Source organism: Neomonachus schauinslandi, chromosome 1, assembly GCF_002201575.2.
Source record: "Neomonachus schauinslandi chromosome 1, ASM220157v2, whole genome shotgun sequence".
NCBI classification, from domain to species: Eukaryota; Metazoa; Chordata; class Mammalia; order Carnivora; family Phocidae; genus Neomonachus; species Neomonachus schauinslandi.
In genome coordinates this window covers 149,590,705-149,610,592 of record NC_058403.1, presented here as the reverse complement: position 1 = coordinate 149,610,592, position 19,888 = coordinate 149,590,705, and the positions used below count along the sequence as shown (strand labels likewise).

Here is a 19,888-nt window from a genome sequence, read left to right as displayed (position 1 = left end):
TATAAGCCACTGACTTAAAATGCTACTGTGAGCTACCAGAATCTATCAAGGCCTTTACTTCATCTTACCAGTCAAACCTGGAACGTTGGAATGAGTCTCCGCTATCAACTAGTGTCAGTTTGCCTGACTTGCCTCTCTAATTCTGCTTCTACCGGTAATTTGCCCTGTCCCTCAAAATAAAATAATCTACAACAGTATGACAGGGGACCTACTGGCACTTTGGGAAGGATAATTCTCCATTGTGCCTGGCTGTCCTATGCACTGTGGGGGGGGGGCTTTGTGCTTAAATGCCAGCAGAATCCCCCCAGGTAAATCTGATAACCAAAGAAGTCCCCTATATTTTCCAACAACCTCTGGAAAGAGGGGTTACTGCTTCTGGTCAAGAACCCTTGACACAATTTTGGTTCCTGAGCTCTTACGGCATCTATTTTGATTGCTCAGGAATCAGTTCCTTCTAAATTGTTGATTGTTTCCTGGTTCCATGAATTTGCTGGATTAGTGACCAAGAATAATGTGTTACAATAGTTAAGACCGGACTTCAGCACAGGTTTGCAAATTGTATGTGAGAGGACCTCTCAGCTGGGTCCTGCTTTTAAATCGTTTTATATATTTGGCTTTACTGTTAAGATTTCCTTTTCATGGTTAACGTAAGTTTGAAAAGTACTGTTTTTGCACAAAGCAGATGTCTTTAATGGAATTAAAGAAATATGGAATTGCTACAATCTGTTAATAAAGCTGCTTCTTGAGGATTAAGTATTTCTACTTGTGCACTATCGTAAATATAGAATGTGTGGGACAGTTTTAAATTCTATAATAAATCCACTTCCAGCAGCTAACACAATCTGACGTCGTATCACTTTAAAATAAAGGGTTTCCTTTAAACAGGATTTCTTTATAAAGCAGTAACACCCATGCATAATAAGCTAAAATATCTCACACTTCCTGATCCTGGAGGGCAATAATCTTATTCTGTCATCCTTTTTTGACAGGGCCAAACTTCTGTCTGGAGTAGAATAAAGAATTACTAATGGGCAACTATTAAGATTCTATACTTACCGTAGTCCTTTAATAGGCAAGCTGATAAAACAGCACCCAACTGTGAAAAATTCAGGGGAGACCCCCAATAACTGATCTCCAAAATGCAGGAAGCATCCTAAACCAGCAATTTAAAAATAATTCTTACTCCGCTGACTAAAATTTTGTATGATTATTTTCTTCTACTAGTAATATTATCACTAGGGTAGGTTGGGGGGAGTGAGAGGAGGAACTCTGTCAGTATTGACTTCAGACTCAGAAAAATGTTCAAAAAAAAAAATAGTCTCTAACATTTTGATAGTTAAGACAAAATACCTCCACCGTATGTACGCTCTTACTTCTCAGAAACTTCTGAACTTGCTATGTGAGTTTCTGCAAACTGACTCAAACATACATTTAAGGAGTTGATAACTTCAGACCATATGCATCAGAATTTTAGCACTTTGTTAAAACCTAAAATTTCTTTAAAACATCTGAAAAACAGACTTCTAATTCAACTCACATTATCAGTACTGAACTTCTTTAAAAACAATCATATCATAAAAGCAAAAAACAATGACTTCATCATTAAATTAAATTTTTAAAAAGGAGTTTGCATGTCTCAGTCCCATGCTGCCTCTTGAGATGAAAAAAAACATGTCAGAAGAATCTGAATCGTGATCAATTTGGATGAATAAACTTGGTGCTTTGCCACAATCCAAATTAGTTCACTTGAAAAATCGGACAAATGTTTGCTTTTAGAATGAGATTCTCTTTGAGTGTCTCAATGTTGTACTACCAAGGCTTATGGATTGGATTCATTTCTTCCTCTCACAAGGTCATCCCAATGCGGCTCTATTTCAGTTGTGGCAATCCTAAACAGGGCGTGGAGATGCTCGTCTGTCAATGGCTGGCTCAAAGTGTGTTGGTTTCGAGTCAAATATGAAAAAGCCTTTTCGCAGATTTCGTTACTATCAAACAAGGATGCCACCTTACAGGCAACCCCTTTGATAATTGGGTAAGATTCAGCAGACAATCCAGCATAGAACTGCCCCAAGTCTTTGACTCTGTATTCATTCCAAAGGTTAGTATTCGCCTGAAGTTTTGTTAGTTCCACTCTTACCGAAATAGGTGCATATTCAGGTTTAAAGTTAAAAGGATTTGCAAAAAGTTCTAAGTCCTTTTTAATGAACCTGAGGTCCTTGAAATGTCTCTCAAATTCTTTCTGTAGGCGACAGATCACCACTTGATACCTATCAGGATCAAATATTTTTTGATCTTCTTTAAGATGCTGTTTAAGCTCATCAACAACTTCTCTGAAGGCAGCAAAGTGTGTTAGATTTTTTTCCTCAATATGTCTCTGCAGTAAATTCAGCTTCACTTCAAAGGTACAGATATGGTCAAAGGCAGCAGCAGCAAAGACTTTACTGACTCTCAACAGTTCACTGAGTTCTCGAAGGTGGTCCATAATATCCACCAAGAAGCCAAAGTCACACAGCCATTGCTTGTCTGTGAAATGGACCGTTGTTGCCCCTATTGAAACCAAGAAGGCTTCTATCTCTTTTCTCAGGGAAAATACTAGTTTTAAAGTTTTCCCTCTTCTAAGCCAATTGTTCAGACATCGTCCATTAACCCTTTCGCCATGCTCTGATTCAGATTCAGTTAGTAAAGCCTGAAATTCCGGGCGCCTAACGCCTCTGGTCTTAATCAGAACTATCCATTCTGATATAGTATTTATGATCTGATTAACGTCGACATCGTAGGAGCTCAAGAGTTCCAAGTGCAGAAATCCTGAATAATGGATAACATTCCAACAGTTGGGGCTTACAGCCTTTTCCCTCATGTACGACACCAGTCCTGAGTTCTCACCAATCATCCTCAGAGTGTGGGTCGTGGTTAGTCCAACCATTCGCTGCAAGCTAAGCCCTGCTGTCTGCAGGGCCTCAAGGATTGCCGCCATAAGGGCACCAACACTGAAGTGACGAGTCAGGTTGATTATGGTCAGAAGCTCTTCTTGGACCTCCAAGTCCTGGCCCACGCCGCGGACAAAGACCAGGAGGTAGTTCTCATAGGCCACAAAGGCCTGGTCGTCCAAGGCAAGGGAATAGGCTTTAAAGTCCTTGGCTCTGTCAAAAAGCTGACTGCGTAGGTTTTTGTTAATGTTCAGGACCCTCTGCCGCGTGACCTCTGGAGATAAATCAATGCCATCCAGAACGCTTACGTGTTCGGGCAGTACATCCCTCAGCATCACCTCCATGCACTGGTACACAAAGTCCCCCTCACCCCAGCCGCGACCCTTCAAGGCCAAGAGGCGGGCGAGCCCGAGGCCTGCACGAGCAGCTCTCTCCTCGGGAGTGAGCGGGGCGACCACGGGCAAGTCGCCCTGCCGCAGACGCTCCACTAGGGCCGCGCGCTCGCCCTCCGCCACATACCGCTCGTAGTAGTCGTGCTCGGCCTCGTAGTGGCGCCTGACGTCGCGTTCGCGGGTGGCTACGACGAGGCGGCGACAGACCAGGCACAGGGCCCCTTCGCCCTCCGGAGGCTCCACCACCAAGTAACGCTGGGTCCACTCGGTCCGGAAAACCCGAGATTCATCGACTTCCATTTTGCTCCTCTTGGGCGTCATCCACATTTTACTGCAGGCCACAAGAAGAGGGCCGACCTCCGGGAGGCCGCAAGGAGAGGGGAGGAGCAGGGGCAGGAACAAGCACCTCCTCCGCTCTGCGCCAAATCACCCCAGCAGGGGGACACCAACCTCCGGCTACGCCACCTGCGTTCCTATTGGCTGGAGATTTCGTATTCCCTAGCCCAGGAAAGAGCCAATGGGGAGAGCGGACAGCGCGCAGGCGCATACCCTTCTAGCCAGGGGCCTGAAGCCGTGCGCTTAGGGAGGGACCAAGAGACCCAGGAACCCGCGGACTTAAAAAACTTGACTGGCATCCAGCTGCCCAATCAATAGCTCCCTGGTTCCGAAGCGACTGCCGCGGGAAGGTGGGACAAGACCGCGTAAACAGAGTTGGTTGGAAAGACGTGGGCACGAAGCCCTGAGGTGATTGGCTGAAGGCACTTCCGGTGAGCCTCCCGACGTGACTTAGGCTTTTCTGGCGCCAAAATGTCGCTCGTAGCGGGGGTTATTCGGCGGTTGGACGAAACAGTGGTGAACCGCATCGCGGCAGGGGAAGTCATCCAGCGGCCGGCTAATGCCATCAAGGAGATGATTGAGAACTGGTAGGGAGGGAGTGGAGCCGGGCTTTCTTATCAGCTACGATTTAACAGGCCCCTCTTCACGAGGGCGCGCGGACACGCCTCCCTGCCCCCGGCGGAGGCGTGTACGGCGCATGCCCACGGCGCCGGAGGCCTCGGAGGCCTGCCTTTTCCCTTCCCGGGTGCCGCGAGTTTCTGAGCGCTCTCGCGATACTTTAGTAGGGTTGTCGAGGGGGTGGTCCAAGTGGAGGGCTACGTTGTATTGTTTTAATGGCGCCATCAGTTAAGGGAACTACTTTTAAAATTATATGTACAGAAGGTGCAAAATTTTTAAATGCATAAACATTTTCGGGGGGAACGATCTCCATTCATACTTCAGAGGGTACTGTGTTAACGTTTCTTGCATATTCCAAAAATAACCCATGCACATTCAAACGTACAGTTCGTTTGATTTTTATTCCAAACAGATTGTCGAGATTTTAGACAGGCCGATGGACTTTGTCTGGGTTTAACTTCTGACTGCCCTATTGCCAAATTAGTGACCCAACTTAGTGTTTTCCTCCCCTTTACCTTTTGGCGGGGGGGGGGGGGCGCACATCGAAGATGTGATTTCATGAGGGTACCCCGTGGATTCTGAAGTTTAGAAGTGTCACAGTGTGGAAGGAAGAGGTTAAAACTTGGAAAGAAAGGTGGGTGTAAACTATAAACTTAAAAAAGACATGCTCATGATGTACCTAAACGTTACCTTCGTGTTGAAATCAGTTGATGTTAATAAAATAAATACACGAAAAGAACAAAATGACCCAGCGAAGAATGGTGGGTTTGTAAGAAGATTGTGAAAACATAAACAACCACTCAGGGTAGTGGGACTAAAAGAACAGTGTAGAAAGGACCACTGAGGGAAAGGAACAGAATTAGGAAGTAGACAAAAGAAGGAGCAGGGAACATGGGAACAGGTTCTCTTTTCACCAACTGTAAAGGCTGGCTTTTGTTTCTGCAATGTTAGAATTCACTGACAGACTAACCTGGGCCTATTATCTAATGGGCCAGGCTACTGCACAACCAAACTGAACATATTAGCTAAGTGGTTTATAATTAGTTCTACGAGCAGGGATTTTGTGTGGGGTCCAGTTATGCCCTTTTTAATATGGAAATCGAGATGGCTAATACAACTTCAATTCAAGGGCTTCTGAGAAAGGTCTTTAATATTTAAGTAACTTATTGTCTTACTTTTGAAGAAAGAATTTTCTTTGTGTGGAGCCGATTACTTTTCTTTCTCAAACAGCCACAGACTGAATTTGTTTTCTATAGCCTGTGCTCTTGTGATGTTGGCTACTCTTTGAAAGTACGAAAGATTTCTTGGCTTCTCAAAGAACTTTCTGCATTGCCTTTTTTTTTTTCTTTTCCCCAACAAAATGTATTTTCTTAAAAGGGAATAAATAGTAGAAAAACACATTTATGATTTTTTTGAAATGACATCTTATTAGGGTCACTTGGGAACCCGAGACGGAGTAAAATTGAAGTAATAAATGGCAAAATTAGTTGAGAAGAGGGTAAGAAATAGGCATGTGGTAAAAGGATCCTACTTTTTTTTTTTTTAAATATTTTATTTATTTATTTGACAGAGAGAGACACAGCGAGAGAGGGAACACAAGCAGGGGGAGTGGGAGAGGGAGAAGCAGGCTTCCCGCTGAGCAGGAAGCCCGACGTGGGGCTCGATCCCAGGACCCTGGGATCATGACCTGAGCCGAAGGCAGACGCCTAATGACTGAGCCACCCAGGCACCCAAAAGGATCCTACTTTTAACTTCACTTTCATTCCTAGAGGAACAGAAATGGTGTTGAATGTCTTATTGAAAATGATGATTGCTCCCTCCTGCCTCTCTCTTCCCCCTCTGTCACACAGCATGTAAACTCATTACAGTGTAGTCACAGAGCCTATAAAACAGAGGAAAAACACAATAACCAGACAGTCTTGTATTTATCTGGAATTTGTTCTTATACCTTGGCTCATATTAAAATATGTACATTAGAATAGTTGCAGAATAATAATAAATTTTTTCTGTTTAATTTGCCAGTTTAGATGCACAATCCACCAGTATCCAAGTGGTTGTTAAAGAGGGAGGCCTCAAGTTGATTCAGATCCAAGACAATGGCACTGGGATCAGGGTAAGTAAAACCTCAGAGGAGCAGGCTGTTTGTGTGCTTTGTGGTAACAGGAAGCGACAGAGTCTTTCCTTGTTCGGGAAACTCTGGGCTTTTTGTGGATGGGATTTTTAACTGAAATATTCAATACCAGCATTAAATATACATTGAGTACCTATTCTAAACTGGACACTTATTCAGGAAAATAAGGTGAAGGAGAGAGTTAAGCTGCTTAAAGGATGAATGTTCTTGGGCAGATAGAACATGCAAAGACCACAAAACGGAAGCCCGCTTGACTTGTTTAAGGACCAGCAAGGAGGCCAGTGTGTCTCTAACAGGGTGAGGGAGTGGAAGAATAATAGGAGATGAAGTCTGAGAACTAAGTAGGCCGGTCACGTAGGACCTTGTGGGCCACTGTAAAATCTTTGGCTTTTACTCTGTATAAAGTGGGGGTTTTGAGCAAAGAGGTGACATGGTTTGTGGAGTTTTTTAGGAACCCTTTTGTCTAGATTATGGAAGACAGACTGTAGCAGGACAGTACCAAGGCAGTAAGAGGGCTCTTGGAGCAGTCCAGGGTGACCATGTCTTGGACCAGTTTGGTTGCAGTAGAGAGGCAAGAAGCAGTGAGATTCTGCATTGATTATTAAGACAGAGCTCTCAGAATTTGCTGATGCATGGTATAAGAGAAAGAGGAGTCAAGAATGATTTCAAGGTTTTGGCCTGTGCAAATGGCAGAGTTGCCATTTACTGATGGGAAAGCCTATGGAAAAAACACACTTGGGGGCAGATCAGAAATTTGTTTGGGGGCATGGTAACCTTGAGATGGCTCTTAGTTGAGTAAGCATGTGAGTCTGGAGGGCAGCATAGAGGTTTGGGCTGGAGATAAAAATTTAGTGTATTGAATTTTGATGGTATTAAAAACCATCAGACTCCCATGAAAAGGTGTTGAACATAACAAGTCATTAGGGAAATATGAATAAAAGGAGCAATGACCTACCATTTGACACCTATTAGGATGGCTATTATAAAAACAATAAAATAAGAATATAGAGAAATTAGAACCCTAATGCATTCTACAGTGTAGCCGCTGTAGAAAATAGTATGGTGATTCTTGAAAAAATTAAATCGAATTACCATGCAATTCAGCAGAACTTGTGAGTATGTACCCCAAAGAATTGAAAGCAAGGTCTTGAAGAGATTTGTCCCCCCATGTTCATAGCAGCATATTCACAATAGCCAAAAGCTGGAAGCAACCCAGGGTTCTGTAGATGAGTGGATTTAAAAATGTGATGTGTACACATAATGGAGTATTATTTACCCTTACAGAGGATTGAAATTCAGACACATGATGCAATATGCATGAACCTTGAAGACATTATGTTAAGTGAAATAAGCCAGTCACAAAAGGACAAATATTGTATGATTCCTCATCTAGGAGGTTCCTAGAGTAGTCCCATTCATAGAAGGTAGAATGGTGGTTGCAAGGGGCTTGGGGGAGGGGAGCATGGGGAGTTATCGTTTAATGGGGACAGAGTTTCAGTTTGGAAGGATGAAAGAGTTCTGGAGATGGATAGTGGTGATGGTTGTACACCAGTGCGAATGTATTTATGGCCGCAGAACTGTACACTTAAAGATGGTTAAAATGGTAAAATTTGTTATGTGTATTTTACTGTAATTAAATGCCCTATAGATTTTTAATAAAGAAGTTTTCTAATAATAATAATGATTTTTATAAAATTTGTGTGGCTGGGAGAACTCATCAAGAGAGTGAGTGTAGACGACAAAGAGGTCCAAGGCTGGAGTCCTGGGTAACCTCGCTGTCAGAGATGAGGCGGAACCAGCAAATGCAGGTGAGAAATGTGACTCATGAGAGAGAAGGGACACCGGGACAGTGTGGCATTCTGGATGCCACATGAGGAAGTTACTGCTGATTTTAAAACTCTTCTCCTAAGAGGGGTTGCTTCTTGGATTCAGTCAAGAAAAGGGAAATTCAGGATTTGGAAAAAATGAATAACATAGTTATTTACTTATTTTTTGGTATCTTCTAGAAAGAAGATCTGGATATTGTGTGTGAGAGGTTCACTACAAGTAAACTGCAGTCCTTTGAGGATTTAGCTCGTATTTCTACCTATGGCTTTCGGGGTGAGGTAAGCTGAAGATTAAAGAAGTGTGTAAAATACCCTTCTGTGAATGACATTTCTGCCATTTGTCAACATATGTTTCTCAACAGAAGTAAATAAAATATGATTCTTTTTACTTGTTAAATATATGCAAATCAAACAAACTTAATTAAATTTCATTTTCCAAAACCAAGGATTGTTCAAAGTACTTAATACATTGAAAACTATTTTATCTACAGATAACAACCCCCCTCCCCTCCTGCCAAGATGTTAAGTGTCTTTTGATGGAGAATGCAACACCACCCACAAAGTTTTTTTGTCAAATTATCAAATGTGAATCTGATTAATACCTACTAAGTGCCGGTACTGGGAAAATATAGGAGGCAAGGGAACATGGTAAATGGAACAAAAAACCTGTAGATTAAAAGAGGCTTGGGGCACCTGAGTGGCTCAGTTGGTTAAGTGTCTGACTCTTAATTTCAGCTCAGGTGATGATCTCAAGTTTGTGAGATCGAGCCCCAACTTGGGCTCTGCACTGGGCATGGAGTCTGCTTAAGAGTCTCTCTCCCTCTTCCTCCGCCTCTACCCCACCCATCTCTTGCTCTCTCTCTAAAGAAAAAAAAAAGGCTTAAGCATATGAACCAGCTCCAATGTGTACATCTTACTTGGATCCTGATTTGAGCAAACTGTAAAAAAAAAAAATTTTGAGACAGATATTTGAACACACTGGTTATTTCATAGTATTAAGAAGAAATCGTTGGGATGCCTGGGTGGCTCAGTCGGTTAAGCGGCTGCCTTAGGCTCAGGTCATGATCCCTGGGTCCTGGGATCCATCCCCACATCGGGCTTTCTGCTTGATGGGCAGCCTGCTTCTCCCTCCACCACTTGTGCTCTCTCTCTCTCTCGAATAAATAAAATCCTAAAAAAGAAGAAAAGAAATTAGATTTTCTTGGTATAAAAAATAAGACCATGGTTTTTGGAGGCGTCCTTATCTTTTAAAATACATATGGGAATATTTGTGAATAAAATTATGTGATGCATCAGAGGAATATACAATATAAAAAGTACAAATTATGTGATGCATCGGAGGAATATACAATATAAAAAAGTACATAAAAACATTTTAAGACTAAAATAGGATCTTATAATTTTATGACAATATGCTGTGGATATCTTTACATTCAGTATACATACAGTCCTATGTAATTTTAATAGTTCCATCTTACCCTGTATATGAACATATTGTGTTCATTTAAATGATTTCCTGTTGAACATTTATGCTTTTTGCCATTTTCTTGGTGAATATTCCTATATTCATATACAATGTGTTTTGTTCAATTACTGTCTCAGGGTAAATTTATGGAAATAACATTCCTGGGGCACCTGGGTGGCTCAGTCGGTTAAGCATCCGAGACTCTTGATTTCGTCTCAGGTCATGATCTTGGGGTTCTGGGATGGAGTATGTGCTGTGTATATTTAATGTCCTCCTTATACAGGTCTCAAAATCATTTACATTTTTAATGATGAAAATTAGCTCAATCACCTAAACTAGGGAAATCCAGCTAGAACCTGGTAATCTCTGAGCCTAAGCCATGTTCCTTATTAATGAACTGAACCTGCCACAGGCTGTGTTCACTGTCTTCCAAGATGCTGTCACACAGACCCCATCACAGTGCCTGGTTGTATTTTGTATTCTGTGATGTCCTTCTGGTGAAAGGAGAAGCAGGTTCCAGTGGGCTAGGAAACCAGTCTTGGTTACAAGGGGGGAAATGGTAATTTTTTAAAAATTTGCTTTGTCTTAATTAGATAACTTTTTTTTTAAAGATTTTATTTATTTATTTGACAGAGAGAGAGACACAGCGAGAGAGGGAACACGAGCTGCGGGAGTGGGGGAGGGGAAGCAGGCTTCCTGCTGAGCAGGGAGCCCAATGCGGGGCTCGATCCCAGGACCCTGGGATCATGACCTGAGCCGAAGGCAGATGCTTAACGACTGAGCCACCCAGGTTCCCCTAATTAGATAATTTTAAATTTACATTTCTAAACCTATAAGTGCTTACAGAAAACAGTTTTGTGTATTGTGCAACATTAAGTATTTGGAGTGCCCCCATTTCTGAAGGCAAGTTTTCAAATTGTTGGGAGGCAAATCATTGAGAATAATATTAAGCATGCCTGTAATTCTGCTGCCTGAACGCACTTGCTAACACATTAATACCCTGGAGTGTTTCTTTGCAACGACGTGGATGGAGCTAGAGGGCATTATGCTAAGTGAAATAAGTCAGAGAAAGACAGATACTATATGATTTCACTTATACGTGGAACTTAAGAAACAAAACAAACAAGCAAAGGGGAAAAAAAGAGACAAACTGAACAGCAGACTCTTAATTATAGAAAACAAACTAATGGTTACCAGAGGGGAGGGGGTGAGGGGCAATGGGTGAAACAAGTGAAGGGGATTAAGAGTACACTTACTGTGATGAGCACTGAGTCATGTATAGAATTATTGAATCACTGTATTATACACCTGAAATTAACCTAACAGTGTATGGTAACTATACTGGATTTTTTTTCTTAAGATTTATTTATTTATTTGAGAGAGAGTGAGAAAGTGAGTGCACGTGTGCACATGGGAGCAGGGGGAGGAGCAGAGGGAGCAAGAGAATCTCAAGCAGACTCCCTGTTGAGCTCGGAGCCCAGTGTGGGGCTCGATCTCACAACCCTGAGATCATCATGAGCCAGAATCAAGAGTTGGACACTTAACTGACTGAGCCACTCAGACACCCTGACTTACATTGGATTTAAAATAAATTTTTAAAAAATACTCTGTTGTGTTTCCTTTTGGACTTTTTTTTAATATGTATTTTCCCCTTGTTCTGATAATATGCTACAAATTCAATTTGATATCCTTTTTTTAACATGTCATGAAAGTGAGTGAGCAAAATGCCCATTGTTGCCATTTGCTAATACAAAATGGAAGGGGTAATTTAGATCACCTTTCTCCTTAATAAGCTGCCAGTGGGTGACCCAGCAATGTTTTTCTTTCATTCCATTTTCTTTTCTTCGTTAGGCTTTGGCCAGCATCAGCCACGTGGCTCATGTTACTATTACAACCAAAACAGCTGATGCAAAGTGCGCATACAGGTACGGTGCAGTCTGCTTTATTCGTGTATTCATCCTGAAACATGCTTTATGCCTAGATCTCAAAGTGACCCTATCTAAACACCAATGTCATCTTTTTTGACCAAGATCTTGGGTAAGTTTCCTTTCCTCTCTATGGACTACTTGATAATCCACAGGGATGATTATTAGGTAAAAATCTTGCTGAACATCTGTTAAGAATTAGATAAGATGTGACATGTAAGTGCTTACAAGCTCTGTTACACGGATGTATCCTAAGTAGGTGGTAGATGCGGATGTTATTCTGCCCCTGTGCCCTTTAGTAGGATCTCACTTTGATGACAGGGCTGTGGCTGGGGTGCTGGAGGCCCATGGTTCCTTAGCTGGCTCGTGAGCCCCCGGCTCCCTGCCCCCCGTGCATGCCTGTGCTGGCTTGCCCTCCCATGGGAGCCACTGGCCCTCTCTTGTGCTGGCAGTCTTCAGAAGCTGACAGACAGCCTCGGAACAGCACAAAAACAGGATTTGAGGAATCAAAGACCTCTGTTTTCATGAGCACTGGCCATTTACTAGTGGAAGACAGGAGTACCTAATTTAGGAGTACCTTAAAAAGAATTCTTTTTTAATCATACCGATTGTCCATAAATTAATATGGAAAATAGCTCCAACAGTGACAGTGCTGCGTATTTCTCAGTCTGCAGCAGACAGACATGTAATGTGATGGAACAGGGAGCATTCCAGAGTATACTTCACTGTTGCTGGGGGATTTTGACGCTATGTGAATTATACTTGTCCTAGGATCTGGGTGTGCTGATATGATCAGAATTCCTTCTCGCAAAACAGGGAGATACTTGTGAATTAATGTCTTCCTAAATAGCCTGGGATGCAAATTCCGGTACTTCACCACTGAGATTATATTATGCTCCTGCTTGGGACCTCCAGTGGCTCCCCTTCTGTGGTGGTATGAAATCCAGAGTCATCCCTAAACAGCAACACCCCCACCCCACCCCCGCCACTGTGCTTTCCATCCACCTTGTCAGCCTCTTCTCTGCACAAATTCCCAGGTGCCAGGTGTTCCGAAGCTTCTGTGTTTTTATGTTTTTCTCTTCCTGGATGGTCTTTGGTGCTTTCTCCCTGAAACTCTTCCTCTCTTAGAGCCCAGATGAATTGTCATCTCTTCTGTGATGGTTTCAACCCCCTCCCCAGTCCCCAGCTGAATATTTGCTTCCCAGATCACTTAGCACAATGTTCTCCACTTTAGGGAAAAGTGTGTCCCCTAGATTGAGAGCTCTCCAGGGCCTTTCTTTGTTACCAGGGCCTCTGCAGGCCTGTCATGTGGTAGCCTCTCCATAAATGATTACAGAATTACTGAAAAAATTTTACTGTCACTGTAGGCAATGGCAAAACTATCGCTTTGTAGCTCAAAACTCAGGAACTAAAAAGCAACGTTTGCCAGAAGAATAGGGATTTTTTTTTTTTTTGGTATCCAATTAGAATGATAATGGAATAGTAGAAAAAGAGGAAAATGGTAATTAAGATAGTAGATAACATGGCTATACCTTATTGTTGATATAATTTCTTTTTTTACCCTTTGGATAGATATTCTGCTTCTATTGGATGTTAATAATCTCTTATATTTTCTGTTAAGAGCGAATTATTCAGATGGAAAGCTGAAAGCTCCTCCTAAACCATGTGCAGGCAATCAGGGGACCCAGATCACGGTAAGAATGGTACAAGGGAGTATAAATTGTTGAAAAAGAGCTTTGTAGAAATACTGAAATAAAGAATAAAACTGTCTGAAAAAAAAAAAAATTGTCTCTGAGTTTTCAAATTATAAAATGAATCTTTGCTGGGGGCGCCTGGGTGGCTCAGTCGTTAAGCGGCTGCCTTCGGCTCAGGTCATGATCCCAGGGTCCTGGGATCGAGCCCCGCATCCGGCTCCCTGCTCTGTGGGGAGCCTGCTTCTGCCTCTCACACTCCCCTTGCTTGTGTTCCCTCTCTCGCTGTCTCTCTCTCTGTCAAATAAATAAATAAAATCTTTAAAAAAAAAAAAAAATGAATCTTTGCTGGTTAATAGAAACAGCAAGATACTTCTCTCTAAACAAGAGGACTGATAATTGGCTTTTATGGCTTGGCAGCCTGTGTGTACTCCCGCCATCTTTTTTCGGAGACTGGCAGATTCTTTTATTGGGATGGCAGAAATCAGTGGCAAAGTAGTTGGCATTGAAAGGACCTTTAAAATTGGCTCCAGAAGACGTGAGTTAGAGTCTCAGCCTTGCCACTCAGTGGTTGTGTGTCCAGAGGCAAGTTGTTTAGTGTTTCTTAACCTCACTTTTCCCATCTCTCAAATGGAACAAAGAATATCTGCCCACTCAGAGGGTGTTTAAGTAATATGGTTGTATCATTACTCAGAGAAAATCTAGTATGCTGCCTTATTTCTATGGTGCCACATTTGGTCTCTTCCCGTTGTGTGATCCTGGAAAGCCTCCTGCTGTCATGTTATGCGTCCCACCCCTCTACCTCAGCCCCAGCTGGCACACATTTCCCTGAAGTCTCTAAATCCTAGCCTTGATAAAGCAGGCAGGAGGCAGAAATGAATGTGCTTCTAAGCGCATGTTGAGACAGATCTGGTACACAGGGTGGCCACAGTGTGCTTTCCAAGAAGCCCAAATGATCTCAGAAATTTTTTTTTTTTAAAGATTTTATTTATTTATTTATTGGAGAGCGAGCGAGAGAGAAACAGCATGAGAGAGGAGAGGGTCAGAGGGAGAAGCAGGCTCCCAAGGAGCAGGGAGCCCGATGCGGGACTCGATCCCAGGACTCCAGGATCATGACCTGAGCCGAAGGCAGTCGCTTAACCGACTGAGCCACCCAGGCGCCCGATCTCAGAAATTTTATAAGAATTCTTAGTTTGGAAAATATGCTTGGATGCCATGTGATAGTATAATTATTGTAAATTTACATGTTTGCCCCCCACTGAATTGTGTGCTATCCTGGGTAAGACTGTGCTTTGTGTTCATATTCCCAGCACAAAGCAAAGAGCCTAACCTAGAGAGAGCCCCCAGTACCTATTTGAGAAATCAGTGAATGAATATGGGAAGCAGGAAAAATACCCTTTATTTCCTTTGTTAAAGGCTGACTTATCTCTTGCCCCCCTCCCCCAATCAGTGCTTAGAACTGTACTGTTGGTAAGTATAGTTGGATTCTCTGCTAGCCAGCTTTAGGTAGACAGCCTGGGTCTTTATTTCCAGGTATTTCTGTGAATTTACAAGGAAAAATTCAATCTTCATTTCAGGTGGAGGACCTTTTTTACAACATATCCACGAGGAGGAAAGCTTTAAAAAATCCCAGTGAAGAGTATGGGAAAATTTTGGAAGTTGTTGGCAGGTACAGTCCACAGTCTGGGAGTGGTTCTTTGCCATCTCTCACCGAAGGAATGTGTGCCAGTGCTTGTAAATTGAGAACAGGTGGTGAGCTAGATGGAAAATGGCACATTGTGTTCTAGCGTATGGATTGTTTCTGGTCAAGGTGTAGTTGCCAGTTCTGGGCTTTTTCTCATCTCCCTGGGAGAGAGCTGTTGGTCTGTGCATCAGTGAGGGTTCTTTGGTGGAAAGCAAAACAGATGGACTGCAGCTAACTTGAGCCCAAAAGAAATCTATTGGAAGGCTAAGAATGGCAAGTGTCAGCAGCTGCTCCCTGGAGAGGATGAGAACCAGGCTGGTTTTGGGGATTAGATAGTGGCCCTGATACAGTTGTTTTCATTCTTTCCTGACTCTACTCAAGAGTCTGTTTCCTGGGAGAGTACATCTGATTGGTATGGCTTCCCCGCCCCCCACCCCACCCCAGTCTGTCTATGGGGAGATTCCTTGGATTGGCACTCTAAGGGTAATCGGGTGGAATGGGAAAGAGGCAGTTTCCCAAAGGAAGACTAGGGCCTGTTAAAAGAAGAAGGAGAAGGGGTTCGGGGCAGGTGAAAATAACATTATGTCCACTGTAGACTGACTTCATCTGCTGGTTCAGTGGATCCAGCATGGGCTCTCTAAGCCTGCACATCCTTGAATCGTAGCAGAGATCTGTTAACTATTTTTCAGTATTTCTGAAAAGTCCAAAATGAATAAAACATTTGCTCCTCAGAAAGTAGAACATACTTCTACATGAAGTTTCTTTGCTTTTTCCTGGAGTTGTATAAATCAGCATCAGAATATTAATTATCTCCTAGAAATAGAGGAGTTGTAGTTGGCTCTTTTGGTTCTAGGTGTGGTCAAGTGAATTCTTAATTGTTAGCTGAATGAATGCATTTTGCTAGACATAGTCCTTCAGTTTGTGGGGCCCATGAGGGAGGAATAATAAATAAATAATAGCCAACTGAGAAAAGACTGGGAGATGCCGAAACAGGACCAGGGGCCGAAAAAGAAGTGGGTGAGGAGGGGGGTGTCTTGAGGGGCTTTGGGAGAGAATAAAAGAGCCCAGGATTTGTAAAGGCTAGGTTCTCAAGATACGAGCTGGACCTAGTGGGTTTACGAAAGTAAAACTGTAGGCAAGGAGGAGATTGTATTGAAATATCCCTGAGTCTAGTCAGAACCCTATAAAAGTAAAAAATCCTGTTTTTTATTTGATTCTACCGCATTTAGCATTGATAGCTCCCTGAAGTCTGTGCTGGCTTCTTTTCCTGTGGGTAAAATTTGATACCTGGAGATATTCTTTGTTTAAATCACGTGACCCCACCCATTCATTTAACCAATAGGGAGTTCTGCCTTATATTGTGCATTTGGCCACTCTGCTTACTCTTTTGTTCTTTTCTTTGCCAGGTATTCAATACACAATTCAGGCATTAGTTTCTCAGTTAAAAAAGTAAGTGATTGGTTTATAAGGGATGGTTATGTATTAGAAAAAGGGATTTTTTTTTTTTTAATAGTTCACCTGAGGAGATAAGATTAGGATGTTTCATTCACAACTGTGAGATAGTTGTATTTTCTGCTCTGTTTATCAGCAAGGTGAGACTGTAGCTGACGTTAGGACACTGCCTAATGCCACAACGGTGGACAATATTCGCTCCATCTTTGGAAATGCTGTTAGCCGGTATGTTGATAATTCATCATATTTTGAAAAATCTACGTTCCACGTCTTGGTTTACCATTTATCATACGTTAGTTTGGAATCTATCAAAGTAGCACCTGCCTTAAGAGTTTGCTTTAATGAAATAGTCCGGCTTTATTTCCATGCTCCACATTTGTTTGTGGAGTCATGATTTCAAGGAACCCACACTTCTTGGGTACATGTTATCTCCCAGATGCTCTGGCTATAAATCAGTGTGTTCTCTCTAGTCTCTGTCTTCAAAATATTCACAGTGTAGTAGAATTTTTTCATCTTCCAGCGCTCCCTCTTTTCCTGATACTTCCCTATCGTGACTTTGGGATTTCACTTATTATTGTTCGGCATTTATTAATTGTCTCCCATATTCTAGGCTTTGTTCCGGAAGTTAAGGATGTAAAGACAAATAAAATATTACCTGTCTGGTGGCGAGCAGACTTCTAAGTGTTACCAGATCTTCATTGTTAGGGAAAGCCTCCAAGGGGAACTTGCAGTATAGATGCCTCACGGCCCTCCCTGGGAGGCGAAAACCACCATTTCTATCACAGAGTCCTAGCTAAATCTCAGGACTCTGCAAAGCCCAAAGTGCCCATGTCATAATCTGAGGGGAAAAATACTAAGGGCCCTCTATGTGCCAGGCATGGCCCAGATGAGGGGCATATGCAGATGGAGAAGACAGCCCCTGGCTTCACTTTTTCCAAAAATCTTAGAAGCAGCAGTAGTCCCAGAGCCCAGTTTTCTACTTCAAAGGACACATTACTCATTTCTTTGAGCGAAACCAAGCTCCTAACTAGGGAACAATCAATTTGCCTTTAATTACCCTCTTCTTTACTAATTGTTAATCAATTAAGTTTTTTAAACTCTCTTCCCAGAGCAGAGAGAGAGTACTATTGTACAGTGAAACTTGTAAGAGCTTCTTTATTATTAAAAGACTCAGAATTAGTTGTTACGATCTGAGGGACTGTAAGAGATTAGAAATCTCACTGAGCAGCAGTTCCCAAAGGGTGTTTCCAGAACACCAGCCTCTTGAGTCATTTTGGGGAAGAAAGGGTTTGCTGGTTTATTGTGTGTGAGAAACACCGCAAGCTGTATTTTCTACTCAGAGACTTAGGGTACACATTACTACTTGATAGCTTCCACTGTACGTTCAGCAAATGCTTAATGAATGGCTACTATTTGCCAGGTGCTGTGCTGAGAAATACAGTAGGGCATAAAGCAGAAATGCTTCTTGCCCTCAGAGGACTCCTATCCAGTTGGAAAGACACATGAAATAATTATGCCATTCATTAGTGATTGTGCTAGGTGTCTCAAATGAAAAATAGAAGGCACAACAGGAGAATCTTTCAAGGTCAGGGAGAGGGATAGTCAGAGAAAGCTCTTTGAAGGAGTAAGCCCAGACATATGAGGGATAAGGAGGAATTAACTAGCTATCAGTAGGAGCTTTCCAGGCAGAGGGACCTGCACTTGGAAGGATCCTCAGGCAGAGATGAGTGTGGCTTATATGGGGACCACCTTTCACCCATTAACCTCACCCCCCCCATAAGCACAACCCTGAGGACACCACACTGGAGCCCCGTTTTGGTGGTGTTCATATAGTAAGGGATTCAGTAGAAATGAATCCTTTCGGAATTTCGTCTTTGGGGTTTAGTTAGTAAGATACATAAAAGTTTCAGCAAAATAAGGTCTCAGAGCTTGGATTTGTCATATGTCCCAGCAGTCAGAGCAGTGCTTGGCATAGAACATAAGTGCTTGAAAACAGTGATAGGGTGAGTAGTAGGTGGGTAGATGGAGAGACAGACGGATGGATGGATGGGCACAGAGGACCTCAACCAAGTTTCAAGAGTCCTTATTTGGCAAAATTAGTTTATGAAGGAGCCCTGATTTTTCCAACTTTGATTCTTTATACTGTTTGAATTTTCCATTATTTTCAAGACACTCAAAATTTCTCTTTTTCAACCAGAGAACTGATAGAAGTTGGGTGTGAGGATAAAACCCTAGCCTTCAAAATGAATGGCTACATATCCAATGCAAATTACTCAGTGAAGAAGTGCATCTTCTTACTCTTCATCAACCGTAAGTGAAAAAGAACCATGTGGGGAAGTCTGTCCACAGGGAATTTTATGGGACTGTGGAAAAATTCCGAATCGACAGGCTTGATTACACCCAGCTGGATTACACCCAGCCTGAGGAGGCCGAAGTGTGGCTTGATTAGGAAGCATTTATAATTTCTAGCCTAAGTCTACTCAGCCCTCTGATATGTGCTCATTGCTGGCCTACTCTTGGCAGAGTGTGGTTGTTGCCTCTGGGAGAGGGCATCACCGACGCCTGTGAGCCTGAACAGCTTCCTCCCTGCTGGCCTCAGAGCCTTTCAAGCAGGCCCCAGAGCCTTACAAGCAGGCCCCAGGCCATTGTTTGTTCTCGCCTTAGATCAAGAGGCAGCTGTTTGAATCGCACAGCGGGACACAGGGAGGGGGTACCTTGGGTGTAGGCAGGGTCATTAGTAAAGAAATGGAATGTTAAGCCCCTTGGGATTTTTCTTTTTAAAGAATGAGTTATTTATGATAATGAGCAGTACTAGAAATCAGGGAGGAAATTATCTAAATTCGGATTTTTGTCAGATTCCTCTCTGGTCTTTCTCTCTCTGCAGGCATATTGTTTACATGATTGCTACTTGTTGAGTAAATACTATTTTGCATTCTGTTTCTTTTTACTTGATTGCGTATAGTATGGTTTTGAGAGAGTGTGACAGGGAGCCACACATGGGTCTAATTCAGTTTTTTATTTTCCAGCCAGAAATGCACCATGCATCTTGCCATTTGTTCAGTACTTAAATTTTTATCATATTGATCCAGTACCTTTATTGTTCAAAGCAATTTGTAATTATTTTATAGTTTTGTTGGCTTGCTATTGAAAATGGTATATTCCCCTGTTCCGTTTATAATGCTAGCCAGCCAGAAGTGTCCAGATTATACATGTTTTACAGCAGTTTTCCAGGCCATATAGAAACAGAGGAGACGGACTCAATATTTTATAGACACATTCTGTTAAACTGATTTATATTAGTACGGTTTTTCCTACTTCATTAAGAAGGACTTAATGCTGATCTGTAATAAAGCTGGCTCTAATCAAGGCTCAGAAACGGTTTTCACTTGGTTTTCTAACCGTGAAGAATACTGCTTTGTGACACATGTGTTGGCTTCAGAA

The 19,888-nt window shown here is 42.4% G+C and overlaps 2 protein-coding genes across 6 annotated transcripts in view; one reads left to right on the top strand and one right to left on the bottom strand.

Annotated features, from left to right (window-relative positions):
• Positions 1 to 1,489: 1,489 nt before the first annotated feature.
• Positions 1,490 to 3,777, bottom strand: EPM2AIP1 (EPM2A interacting protein 1). Its single transcript, XM_021677514.1, has one exon. It carries the CDS (start codon positions 3,644 to 3,646, stop codon positions 1,820 to 1,822), a length of 1,827 nt encoding a protein of 608 aa, XP_021533189.1. The 5' UTR covers positions 3,647 to 3,777; the 3' UTR covers positions 1,490 to 1,819.
• Positions 3,778 to 4,082: 305 nt separating this feature from the next.
• MLH1 (mutL homolog 1) overlaps positions 4,083 to 19,888 on the top strand; it is a 42,879-nt gene continuing 27,073 nt past the window's right edge. For 4 of the 5 annotated variants that reach the window (XM_044916033.1, XM_044916036.1, XM_044916025.1 and 1 more), the window contains exons 1-9: positions 4,083 to 4,242; positions 6,296 to 6,386; positions 8,411 to 8,509; positions 11,547 to 11,620; positions 13,242 to 13,314; positions 14,889 to 14,980; positions 16,402 to 16,444; positions 16,584 to 16,672; positions 18,645 to 18,757. In XM_044916033.1, the coding sequence (XP_044771968.1) occupies positions 4,127 to 4,242; positions 6,296 to 6,386; positions 8,411 to 8,509; positions 11,547 to 11,620; positions 13,242 to 13,314; positions 14,889 to 14,980; positions 16,402 to 16,444; positions 16,584 to 16,672; positions 18,645 to 18,757 (790 nt within the window). In that variant the 5' untranslated portion in view covers positions 4,083 to 4,126. The remainder of the gene's footprint in view (positions 4,243 to 6,295; positions 6,387 to 8,410; positions 8,510 to 11,546; positions 11,621 to 13,241; positions 13,315 to 14,888; positions 14,981 to 16,401; positions 16,445 to 16,583; positions 16,673 to 18,644; positions 18,758 to 19,888) is intronic. The other variant, XM_044916031.1, reaches the window with a different exon arrangement.